The sequence below is a fragment of the Xyrauchen texanus genome, chromosome 35, assembly GCF_025860055.1.
Source record: "Xyrauchen texanus isolate HMW12.3.18 chromosome 35, RBS_HiC_50CHRs, whole genome shotgun sequence".
NCBI lineage: Eukaryota > Metazoa > Chordata > Actinopteri > Cypriniformes > Catostomidae > Xyrauchen > Xyrauchen texanus.
Window position 1 is genome coordinate 26,925,299 of NC_068310.1, and position 12,851 is coordinate 26,938,149.

The 12,851-nt window shown below is 39.0% G+C and overlaps 1 protein-coding gene across 5 annotated transcripts in view; it reads right to left on the reverse strand.

Annotated features, from left to right (window-relative positions):
* kif1b (kinesin family member 1B) overlaps window positions 1-11,914 on the reverse strand; it is a 103,132-nt gene extending 91,218 nt beyond the window's left edge. For all 5 annotated transcript variants that reach the window (XM_052105250.1, XM_052105249.1, XM_052105248.1 and 2 more), the window contains exons 1-2: window positions 11,659-11,914; window positions 9,409-9,553 (exon numbers count right to left, since the gene is read on the reverse strand). In XM_052105250.1, coding sequence (XP_051961210.1) covers window positions 9,409-9,514 — 106 coding nt within the window. In that variant the 5' untranslated portion in view covers window positions 9,515-9,553; window positions 11,659-11,914. The remainder of the gene's footprint in view (window positions 1-9,408; window positions 9,554-11,658) is intronic.
* Between the last annotated feature and the right edge of the window lie 937 nt (window positions 11,915-12,851).

The window sequence follows — 12,851 nt, forward strand, 5'->3', positions numbered from 1 at the left end:
ATATGAAGATTCAAAAACCTCAACCTTTTTTATTTTTTTGGAGGTAAGTGATGGTGTCAAACAAGACCACAAGCATGTAAGAACGCAAAAAGAACGGACATTGCAAAAACAGCCAACGATCCCTAATTCTGTATCAGTTATTTTTAAACATCAAAAGCACATGAATACACAGAGAAAATCCAACTACAGAGCAGAGTAACAGGTGTACCCAAAATCTGCATGGTGAAAAGTGACATTTTGGGTTGACAATCGTGCAAATGCAAGGGTCACTGGGATTAGCACAGTAGCCTGGCGAACTCAGGCAAGCTCACAGGATTACATTCCTAATCAGGTCAATCGCTTCTGTCTGCACTTAAATCCCAATGGCAAGATGACCTTTCCAGTGTTAGAATCATATCAGTCTATGAATTTCTGTTACCTCTCTCACTCTCTATACATATATATCAATAAAGCTCTTCTTTGTCTCAGTTTCACTGTGCAAATCTTCCACAGACACTCTTCGCCTCCTCTGTCTGCACTGGCTGTTCCCAAGGGCCCGCTGTCAGGATCATTCCATCTACTACCACAGCAGAGCTAAAACAGTCTAAAATAAGAGGTTGGAGTAGCATTCAAAAAAAACATCAGCAATTACATATGCAGTTACGATATTAGAATCGAGAAACAGCTTGTGTTTTTAAACCTTTTAAACGTTAACTTCTTTGTGATGTATTATTGAACATCAGAATTGCTATGCTTTTCGGTTTCTCTTACATTACTGGATGTTGTGAGCACTGTTGCTTTAATAGCGTCACCTGGTAACAAGTACAGCGAAGAGACGCCAACATAGCAGCTTCTAATCATGAGGCCAAAAGAAAACGTCTGTTTCTAATGTCTTGGAAGCAGACATTGACATGGGTAAAACACAACAAAAAAAATTAAGTGAAGTTTTGCACAGTTTGCCATCCATTTCCAAGAAAATCAGACAAGTCGGGAGCCTTTTCGTTGGAGCAAACAATTACCGCAAGCAAAACCTCAAAGCTCATGATAAAAGCCTAAATGGTGGCTAAATGGGTTGCCGATATCCCTTCATCTGGTCCACTGAGCTCGATGACGAGACGTATGAACGAAGAGAATTATAAGCACAATTATAAACAGCATATCACATCATTAAGAATGAACAGCCCTTTGTGTCATTCGAATGGAGTATTGACTTGTTAATGTAATGAGTTGATGTGGGATCTCGATCTCAGTACACTGTAAATCCCAACATGCTCGCTCACTCTACTTAAATTCTTTTTAGAAACGGTTTGCACATAAATCTTTTAGTTTAGTCCAGCACAGTAACATGAAAGTTTTGAGTATACTTGACACAAATTTAGGTGTTGTTTCTACTCAAAGATTTTAAATGGTAACTGGTCTACACTAATATAGCACTTTTTTTAACCTTAGTGGTTCTACAAAGCACTTTACACTGCATCTCATTCACCCATGTCTTGCCCAAGGACACTTCAGCATGTTCAGTTGTGTGGACCGGGAATCGAATCACCAACCCTGTGATTAGTAAACAACCCTCTACCACCTGAGCCACAGCCGCCCCACAACCTGAGCCACATTTCTGACCATTTGTGTGGACTCTACACTAAAGATTTGTGTCGTAGATGAGTTGGGATTTACAGTGTACCACACAGATGTTGCATGTCGGAGGTAAGCAATATTTATTCTCTGTCAGTGTCATTAAAACAGCTTAATTCATTTTTATACAACTTCTATATCAGAACTTTGCAGTTTGAGTGTTTTGCTTTGCAGACCATTTAAAAAAATGTTTGCCACAGTACAAGAAATGATAGAATAGCCATAAATCACGTATAGTCATTTTACTAAATTATATTATACAAGTATAACATATTTTATGTTAAATAACACTGTTTACTAATATGGTTTAATTATCTTCCTTACAACAACATTCCTATAATAGGAGTCCTCCATTTATGTACAATTAACTGGTGATATATCTGGCACCATCGACCCTTATGGACTGTTGTGCAGAAATGTAGTAACATCACAATTAGAGTTTACATTTTAAATTGTCAATTATCTTTTAAAGAAAAGTAATGCTGAATAAAAAGTGTATGTATAAAATTATATTTGGCTTTTTAAACACACATTATTTAAAATATACAGCTAAGAAATAACTGAAAATGTAGAAAAACATTTGGCAGGGCAAGTCAAAATCTGAACCACTGGCTCGACTGGGCCAGTAGAAAAAATCTTTAGCATTGAGCCCTGCTGTTTGAAAACTAAAAGGACAGCTTAATGAAAGATTCTGGGTTCAATAAAAGTTGACCTCAATCATTTGTATTATAATGTTGATTACAACAAAAAGAAATGTTGACCCGTCCCTACTTTTCTTAAAAAAGAAAAGAAAAGAAAAAACAAGGTTTTTCAGAGGGTTTAAAAATTGTTTGAGGATTTAAAAAAGGCAGAAATGTGAAGTTTATTTTAAAAGAATTTTAAATTCTTCTGTCAAAATGTCATTTTTGGGTCAACTGCATTACATCATCATGGCAACCAAGTTGTAAAATTGGATATAACTTTCGAAGAAAAGTTTAGTAAGTGATTTTATCACACTAACATCATGTTAACATCCATATTGTTTACGTCTTGTGGCAATATTTTTGAAACAGTAAGGGGTAATTCACTAAGAATGAATTGCGCCAGGTAAAAGCATTGCTTTTGCATGCGCTGGTTTAGCATCCGATTTAAATGGACTTGTGCAGATCAGGCAACAGCACAAAGGCACCCACAAAATTGCCACTGAACGCAATTTGCTCATGCAATTCTGATCTTGCGGGCCGATTCAGAGCGCTATATTGCGGATGATGCAACAGACCACAGTGACCTGTCACACCCTGTCGGGACTGTTCTGCACCACTGTGATCCAGACACATACATCATCTCTTAAACATGGCGAAAGTACACTTGACTACACCGTGCATATATATAGTATATACAGGATGCCAGGTTATAATTTAAGCAATTAATGCGGATATGATCAATAGAAAATTATTTTCAAATGTAAAAATGTATTTCACGGCCTGCTTTCATCTGGCAGTAATAACTGTGAATTGTGCCTGGCATTTTTGTGAATGGAACACAATATATGTAATAAGCCTAATTTACAAAAAGGAATGACAATGACTTAATTTAAATACTCAAAACACAGTGCAATTTTCAGTGCTGATAGTGCCTGCTTAAATTAGATTACAGGTGGTTAGTGAGCAAGATGTAGGTTTTTGCACTGAAATACCACAGCAAAAGTGGCTCAACTGTTCATTGAATTTGCCCCCGAAGTATTTTAATGTTTACAGATTGGTCCCATTCACTTCCATTGTAAGTGCCTCACTATAGCCCATTTTATTGCCTTTTTAAAAAGAAAATAAGGAAAAATTTACAATTATTTTTGTGGTAATCCAGTGTCACCTTGCTTACCACATCCCAGAGCAAACAAAACACTTCTGAAACCAAACATATAGGTATTTCTATTTTTCAACATTTAGTTTAACATTTTGCTAAGTGCATTTGTCATGAGCATTACTGATGGCTCAGCACTGTAATAAGACAACATTCCAGCATACCATCTGCAGTAGCATCCTAATCAAGGGGGCAGGCAAAATGCCACTCATGCTCGGGTTACAGTCTGCGCATGTGTGCAAGAGTGCTGTTTGACTGCTGTCTCCGTGCTCTCCTTCCTTTCACTATAAACTACCTCTGCTTTGGCTCTCTCTCAGGAGACCTTGTGTTCCCCTTCAGACTGCTTTGTTTATCACAGGGTTTAGGTCTATTATCAGTAAAAATTCGATTCACAATGAAATTAGATACGATTAACGATTCAATTCTGCATTTAAAAATGAAAATGCATTTATATTATTCTTTAAATACTTCCCCTAATCTGTCTTAAGCAAGAAAAAGAAAGGCAATCTTAAACATATTAACATTATTTATTCCACCAAAAGTAACTTGAAAGAAAACACATTAAATACATGTACATACAGGCTACTTGGAATACAATAATAGTACAAGAGTACATTGTGCCAATAAAATATTTCAGAGCTGAACATACAGTGGGTACGGAAAGTATTCAGACCCCCTTACATTTTTCACTCTTTGTTATATTGCAGCCATTTGCTAAAATCATTTAAGTTCATTTTTTTCCTCATTATTGTACACACAGCACACCATATTGACAGAAAAACACAGAATTGTTGACATTTTTGCACATTTATTAAAAAAGAAAAACTGAAATATCACATGGTCCTAAGTATTCAGACCCTTTGTTCAGTATTTAGTAGAAGCACCCTTTTGATCTAATACAGCCATGAGTCTTTTTGGGAAAGATGCAACAAGTTTTTCACATCTGGATTTGGGTATCCTCCTTGCAGATCCTCTCCAGTTCTGTCAGGTTGGATGGTAAACGTTGGTGGACAGCCATTTTCAGGTCTCTCCAGAGATGCTCAATTGGGTTTAAGTCAGGGCTCTGGCTGGGCCACTCAAGAACAGTCACAGAGTTGTTGTGAAGCCACTCCTTCGTTATTTTAGCAGTGTGCTTAGGGTCATTGTCTTGTTGGAAGGTGAACCTTCGGCCCAGTCTGAGGTCCAGAGCACTCTGGAGAAGGTTTTCGTCCAGGATATCCCTGTACTTGGCCGCATTCATCTTTCCCTCGATTGCAACCAGTCGTCCTGTCCCTGCAGCTGAAAAACCCCCCACAGCATGATGCTGCCACCACCATGCTTCACTGTTGAGACTGTATTGGACAGGTGATGAGCAGTGCCTGGTTTTCTCCACACATACCGCTTAGAATTAAGGCCAAAAGTTCTATCTTGGTCTCATCAGACCAGAGAATCTTATTTATCACCATCTTGGAGTCCTTCAGGTGTTTTTTAGCAAACTCCATGCAGGCTTTCATGTGTCTTGCACTGAGGAGAGGCTTCCGTCGGGCCACTCTGCCATAAAGCCCTGACTGGTGGATGGCTGCAGTGATGGTTGACTTACTACAACTTTCTCCCATCTCCCGACTGCATCTCTGGAGCTCAGCCACAGTGATCTTTGGGTTCTTCTTTACCTCTCTCACCAAGGCTCTTCTCCCCCGATAGCTCAGTTTGGCCGAACGGCCAGCTCTAGGAAGGGTTCTGGTCGTCCCAAACGTCTTCCATTTAAGGATTATGGAGGCCACTGTGCTCTTATGAACCTTAAGGGCAGCAGAACATTTTTGGCCAGATCTGTGCCTTGCCACAATTCTGTCTCTGAGCTCTTCAGGCAGTTCCTTTGACCTCATGATTCTCATTTGCTCTGACATGCACTGTGAGCTGTAAGGTCTTATATAGACAGGTGTGTGGCTTTCCTAATCAAGTCCAATCAGTATATTCAAACACAGCTGGACTCAATTGAAGGTGTAGAACCATCTCAAGGATGATCAGAAGAAATGGACAGCACCTGAGTTAAATATATGAGTGTCACAGCAAAGGGTCTGAATACATAGGACCATGTGATATTTCAGTTTTTCTTTTTTAATAAATGTGCAAAAATGTCAACAATTCTGTGTTTTTCTGCCAATATGGTGTGCTGTGTGTACAATAATGAGGAAAAAAAATTAACTTAAATGATTTTAGCAAATGGCTGCAATATAACAAAGAGTGAAAAATTTAAGGGGGTCTGAATACTTTCCGTACCCACTGTAGCTAGAAAACTATTCCATATTTCATTACAAAAAGTATTTTTATTCATTTGCGTTACTTTTCCAGGCCTTTAAATCACAATAAAACAATTCACTAATATTTACAGGTTTTCTATGACCGTGGGGACCCTGAATCAGTAAACTAATCCAAATATTACAACAGTAAAGTAACATCATCTGACTACATTCAGTTTCAAAGAAAAGAGAAAAGAAATCATATTGATGATTTCAATTTAAATGTTTCCTGCACACCAAGTCCCCAACTAAACAATAATACCAGTAAATTGGCATGACTTTATCTTATAGAAAATAACATCTGTAAGTTTCCTCACAATTAAATCACATTATTTCATTAGTGACCAAGTGTCAGAAACTAACTTTTACATTTATGGTCAATATTTCCCCCTTGTATTCATTTTCAGTGGCATTTTTTACCTATTAGGGCACATTTTTTTTCTAACAATTTAAAACAAACTGTGTCTTATCTGTTTATGTCAAAATGTCAATTAAATGAATCGGCCGGCCGATTAATCGGTCGACCTCTAATAAAAACAGAAGAATTCATTACGAGGGCATTTTTTGCTCTCATATTTTGAATTTCGGGAGCATTTTTTTTATTTTTAAATGGTATTTTTGCTTCAAGCTCCCCTTAATTTCAGACCCTGTAGTGAACATGCAGCGAGTAGGCAATTGTATCAAAAGGTTTGAGCATGTTTGACTCAAGACAAGAGCGCTATTGCGAGCTGTCCTTTGCTCATGAGATAGTAGCCATCCGGACAAGATATCAGACATAAGGTGCTTGAAAGACTCGGCCAGCTGCTCAGTAAGATTCAGTTAGATTTATGCTGAGTTTACACGATTTTAAGCCCGATTTTCACTCGCCAACAGTTGTGGAGATCGCCGACAAAAGCCTGAAATTGTAGGCAAATTGGAGCTCGCTCCCGTGATAGACGAACGCAATGTATGAATTATCAAAGACGCGATCTGAGAGAAGTGCAGACGCATCACTGATGTCAGTGAGATATCTAGAATGTTAAATATCTGGACCTGTCTGCGATTCCAAATCATGCAATGTGAAATGTGTTTTTACTGAATACAAGTACAGCGTTGACCTACAGCCAATGAGAGAGCAAGAAACAGGGCACAGGAAGTTTCAGTGGGAGGAGTCCAGATGTACCTGCAACAGAACACCAACTAGCATGGCTGTGGTATCAAGAAAGTCTCATTGGACCGAAGAAATGGAGGAAAAATTTGTGGAACATTGGCAGGAGCACCAGATTTGATGTTTCATCTGAACTGTACCCCAACCGGGTGGAGAAAGAGAAGAGTTGGAGAGAAATAGCCAATTCTCTTGGACAGTCAAGTGAGCAAATAAGATTTTTCAGGAGGAGGTACTTTTTCATATTGTAACCAATAAAATATATAATACCTTTAGGCAATTAAAAACATACACTTCATATTCTGAAATGCATAACATATGATCATGCATTTGTTTTCGTATCACATATCACTTCTCGCATCTACTCAGTTGTGAAACGTAATTTGGAGTCCAGGCAGAGTCGTCAGGGATTCGTCAATAGTGACATTTTTGTAATGTGTTCACCCCTGTCTTAGATTCCTCATGTAATTCGAAAGCCCTACGACTTCCATGACAAGACAGACAGTTGTGTAATATGAATGGTACCACAATCCGACGTCTTCGAAAGTCGTGTAGTGTGTAGGAGGCATTACGGATGGAACGGAGAGCAGGCGTGATCCCGTGGAGGGCGATGAAAGAGTGCAGAGTGCGTCTGTGAAGGGAGAGCTGTGAGGGCGCATGCTCCGAAAACGCACTAGAGAATGAAGCCACACTTGTCTTATTTAAGTCACACATGTAAATAATTTACTATTTTTATTTTTTACAATGTTGTATACTGATTTGCTGAATCACGATCCATTCGATTTTTAACAGTCTAAATTGATTATGAACAACACTAACGATTCTCGGTTCCAAAATCATATTTTAAGATCGATGCATATGATTCGACAGGATTATTAATCAATGCATTGAGAAAACGAGTGAACCGCTACACCCCTAGTAAATATTGAAAATTCCTTTTTGCTGCAGGAAGGACACGCATGATGTTGACAAAAGCTTCTTCCACAGGCCTGAAAAAGACTTTGAAAGGCTTGTAAACACAGTATGATTCATCATCCTTCATGGGATCTGTAGCTTCATAAAGTTAAAACTGATGCCGGTTTAAACTGCAAGCTCAAACTTTCACATTTAGAATTATTTTGTTAGATTTAGGAAAGGTTCCATACATTTTCTTTCTTAATACATCTTAAGAATACACCAGTATTTTTGTGTTCAGTATGGCTAATGTTACCTTGATCAAAACAGCTTGATGAATCACGTCTGAGTGGGCACAATGACTATCCGCTTGCTAATCACCGCCACATTAGCAATCCATGTGCTGCCCAAAAAAATCCTCTGATTTACCCAAGGAACTCAAAATGCATATTGACTGAATTTATAACATATTCTTCAGTCTATGTAGATTAATATGGCTGTTCTTGTTCACGGTTATCACCTACAAATATGATTGACTGTTTCACAATGAATTCTTTAGTATCCATCATATTAATCTGCAATTTGAATGAAACAAACAATCCTTTATGTGAGGTTCCATGATTTCAAAGACAGCTGTGGTCACATGTTAGGCTTTGATATCGATAACACCCACAACATGAGTGATAACATCAACTAATTTCCTTTCACTGGCTTGTTGCACTCTACTGTATGATAAGCTAAGCAGCCCACTAGCTCACTTCCTCTACTATGAAAGCAATGCAGTAGTAATGAATACGAGGCCTGAGCCGCAGGCTCAGGGAAGTGGAAAATGACATATTTTTTTAAACTGAATAGTCAGTGGGTTGCCTGAACAACTAGTACAATGATTGGTATAAAGGAAGCCCTAATAATTATAATGGTTTTGGGTCACCTGACCCTGATCTAATGCGTTTCTTTGGGAGCGTTAACATAAGGCGCAATCTTACATTAAAAAACAGCTGGACAGAGCACTACAGTATGGAAGCGAATTCAAGGGTTTTAAGTTGCGTTTTTAAAAATGCAATACTCGCGTTAAAAGACACAACATTTCCTTTAAGTTTTTACAATGCAAACTGCCGAAACAGTGAAAGCACATCATGCCGTTAGCACGCTAATCATCTCACGATAATAAAAGCATCTCCACTAAACATATCAGAACTAAACTGAACAATCAAGTCAAACTACTCACTCACTAAATAACTAATCAGTGAAAAGTTGTCCATTTGTGACCCATCCCTTGTTCAAGGCATGTAGGGGTTCACCATCTTCACAATAGAACAGATCAGCACATTAACACACTACAGTCCCTCTGGGGTAGGAATTTTTTGAGTCCTCTCACTTTTTCAAAGGACCGGGATTTCTCACAGAATTCTTCCCATTTCAAACAGAATATCACATCCACTTCTATTCTTCCTTTTCAGTATCTCAGGTTGCAGATTTGCAACAACATTTCTTAAAATTGTGAGAATGTCTCAAGAGTTTTCTGAACACCCTAAAGAGAAAAGTCAGCATATACCAGGAACACCTTGTCTGGAGGCATGTAACAGCATATTAACAATTCAGAAAATGACAGTTTGAGAGCCATGTATACAAGTATACACTTACTGGTGGAGTTCCCTTGCATTTGTATAATGCATTTTGATTCTTTGCCGATTTCCCTTGAGTTGAAGGGGCGCACTCGGACAGCGACTTTCACTGAGGCACCAGACATGGTTGAAGCTGTTGAGTTTCAATCCCACAGAATATTCTCCTACAAAGAAAAACAAAATGTCTTCAGAGTTTGCTTCCAGTGACACAAATATTAGGTTAAATTTATAGTGATTTACACATTACCCAATCATGAGAACTTTGCTGAAGCACCCCCTGATCATCACCGATCCTCCACCTGGTTGTTTAATGGTTAGACGGAGACCTGGTTAGGCCTTCAAGATACAGTGTCTCGCACCCACTGTGAAATTTGGTGGAGGATCGGTGATGATCTGGGGATGCTTCAGCAAGGTTAAATAGGACATTATAATATTAGCATATTTTTGCTGTATTGTGGTATCGAAAACTGGTAACTTTCACTGGTATCGGTACCAACTACTGAAATTTTGGTACAGTGACAACACTACTCAGAATGATGGCAAAAACAAAATCCAGTGAGCAGCAGTTCTGCGGACGGAAACGCCTTGTTAATGAGCGAGGTTAACGGAGAATGGCCAGACTGGTTTGAGCAGACAGAAAGGCTACGGTAACTCAGATAACCGCTCTGCACAATTGCAGTGAGCAGAATAGCATCTCAGAATGCACAACACGTCGAACCTTAGCACCAAAACTCATGCCACGGTCAAAATCACTGAGATTGCATGTTCCCCATTCTGATGGTTGATGTGAACATTAACTGAAGCTCCTGACCTGTATCTGCATGATTTTATGCACTGCACAGCATGAACACACACACATTAACCTAAAATCTTGATGTTGAAAAAAACAAGTAAATGAATATGTTGACATTTATGATAAATGTAACCTACCATATAGCCTACTAAATGCCAGGTGATCAAAACAGAAGGTAAACACAGTACAGATGTGAATTATCTGGAACACTGTGTGCCGTTAGATGGTTATTCAGACTCATAAACATGGCTGCCGCTCGCCTGCAGCAGGGCTGGGCCTATTTCACAGGCTCTGTAGCTCAGTCCGCTAAAAAACACATTTCAATGACACCTAACCATGATACATCCCAAAATACATGGACTGACCCATGACATCAAACTGTTTTCTATGCACACTTTTCTATGCAGTAAGTCTATTTTGAGCGTGCAGTTAGTCATGAGACTAATTGACCGGCTTTGATTTGATTTAGCAACTAACGTTTTTAACCTGAAATCAAGTGAAAGCGGTTCACACGCAAACAGACCGCTATTCAATCACATGACACAGAAAGAGGATGTTTTCAGCCTTGCCCTTGTAGTCATTCGTGACATTAAAAGCATACGCCCATGAAATTCAATCTGGTACACAATCGCCACAGCAAAGAGAGGAGAAATTGTATCTTTTTTATTATTATTATTATTCCATCTTATTTTATGTTACAAAAACAGTAAAGCACAACAAAAGCGTTTCTCGTTTAAGAATGCGCCGACTTCGTTTCAAGTGCTTCAGGGCTGGATTGATAATCTGGCATACCGGGCATTTTCCCGGTGGGCCGACGCACTTTGGGGCCGATCAGGGGCGGACTGGCCATCGGGAGAACCGGGACAAACCTGAAATGAGCCGTAGCTATATGCAGAACGGGCCACAAAACGGCGCCGCGATACGCCGAAGGGGGCAGCGACACCCCCATAAAAGTGACACCACCAACCCCAACCCTCCCCATGTAAAATCCCGGGCCGATTTCTCCTCCCAGTCCACCCCTGGTTTATGCTATTGATGCACTGAAAACAATGTAGCCTACCCAGCGTTGCCATAGCTGCACTATTTCATAACGAACCTCTTCAGAGATTAAACAAATCACAATGTTTATATATTTTAAAGCACTTCAGTCCGCTGTTATATAGTGACCTTATGATGTCGCCTCCACAGACGAACTCGCTGACTTACTATGCATAACCATCATATCTATCTTCCTCGTATAATTTTATAATTTATTTTCACTTTGTAATTATAAATATAATTAATAAAGTTGTTAATGTCATAATTACGTTTTGAGGACGCTGAAGGAATGAACTGCAAATACATGCAAAACATTCCAGTAAACATCCTTTTCCATTCCCAAAGATGACTCGCGGAATGTATGCTAAACCCAAATATAGAATTACTGTGATAATCTTAGACATAATACGCAGCTTTAGGTAAAAAGACAGCACTTACCGCTATTTATCCGCACGCGGAGACGACTAGAACACCACAGAAATCCTGCACGATAAAAAAATCTCCGATGACGTCTACAAGCAGCTGTAGCATCGAAAATCAAAAAATACTGACGGATAAGCTCTTAATAGTTCCTTTTTTGTTATATACTGCCATTATAGCCGTTGTTTCATTTTCAGCCACACGTCTCCCGCTGCTGAAGATGCTCGCAGGTCTTGAATTATTTTTATTCGGCTGATGCTGGCGTCTTTAGACCCTCTCGCACAAGCTTTTAGGATATAAATGCATTGATTTACCGAAATGATTACGTCAACTGCCCCATTTTGAATGACAGTCGGTCTGACCAATACAATTACAGTACTGTATGAGCAATGCGTCGTTCAGCCAATGGAAACGTTGGAAAAGCTAACGTGGGCTGGACAGCTGTGACGCAATACTGCAGGGTGGCTTACGTTCAAGCTGTGGCGTGGCATCGTGCTACACAAAAGTAAAGGGCGCCGCCTAGCAGGAACATGTTCAAAAGAGGTATTATTAAGCTCTACCTACCTTAATTAATTGAAAGATAAATTTTAAATGCTGAATTGCTCACATGGCTCAGTGGTTGAGGCGCAGGGTTACTGACCAGAAGGCCGGGGGCTCCAGCCCCAGCATCACCAAGATGCCACTGTTGGGCCCTTGAGCAAGGCCCTTAACCCTATCTGCTCCAGGGGTGCTGTATCATGGCTGACCCTGCACTCTGACCCCAGCTTAGCTGGGATATGTGAAAACTAATAAATTTCACTGTATATATGCAAAAAAAACTGTGTATAATGTGTGACCAAAATAAAGGATTCTATTCTATATAGTTAACGTTCTGGTTGCAGTGTTCTTCTATTAACATACTAATGCAAATTTCTGAAATTCTCACAAGACATTTTTCCAAAACTCAAAAAATAGGAATGATATCCACAAACCATAAAACAAAGCATCTTATTTATTATTTTCTGCAAATAAATCCTCTAAATGAGAATTTGGGAGAAACGTTGTCAGTACTTTATAGAATAAAACTAAATTGTTCATTTTAATCAAACACATACCTATAAATAGTAAATTCAGTGAAACTGATCATTTTGCACTAGTGTCTTAATATTTTCCAGAGCTATATATAAATTAGCATCGATTTATAATGTGATCAGACAGTTGAATTGAATTTG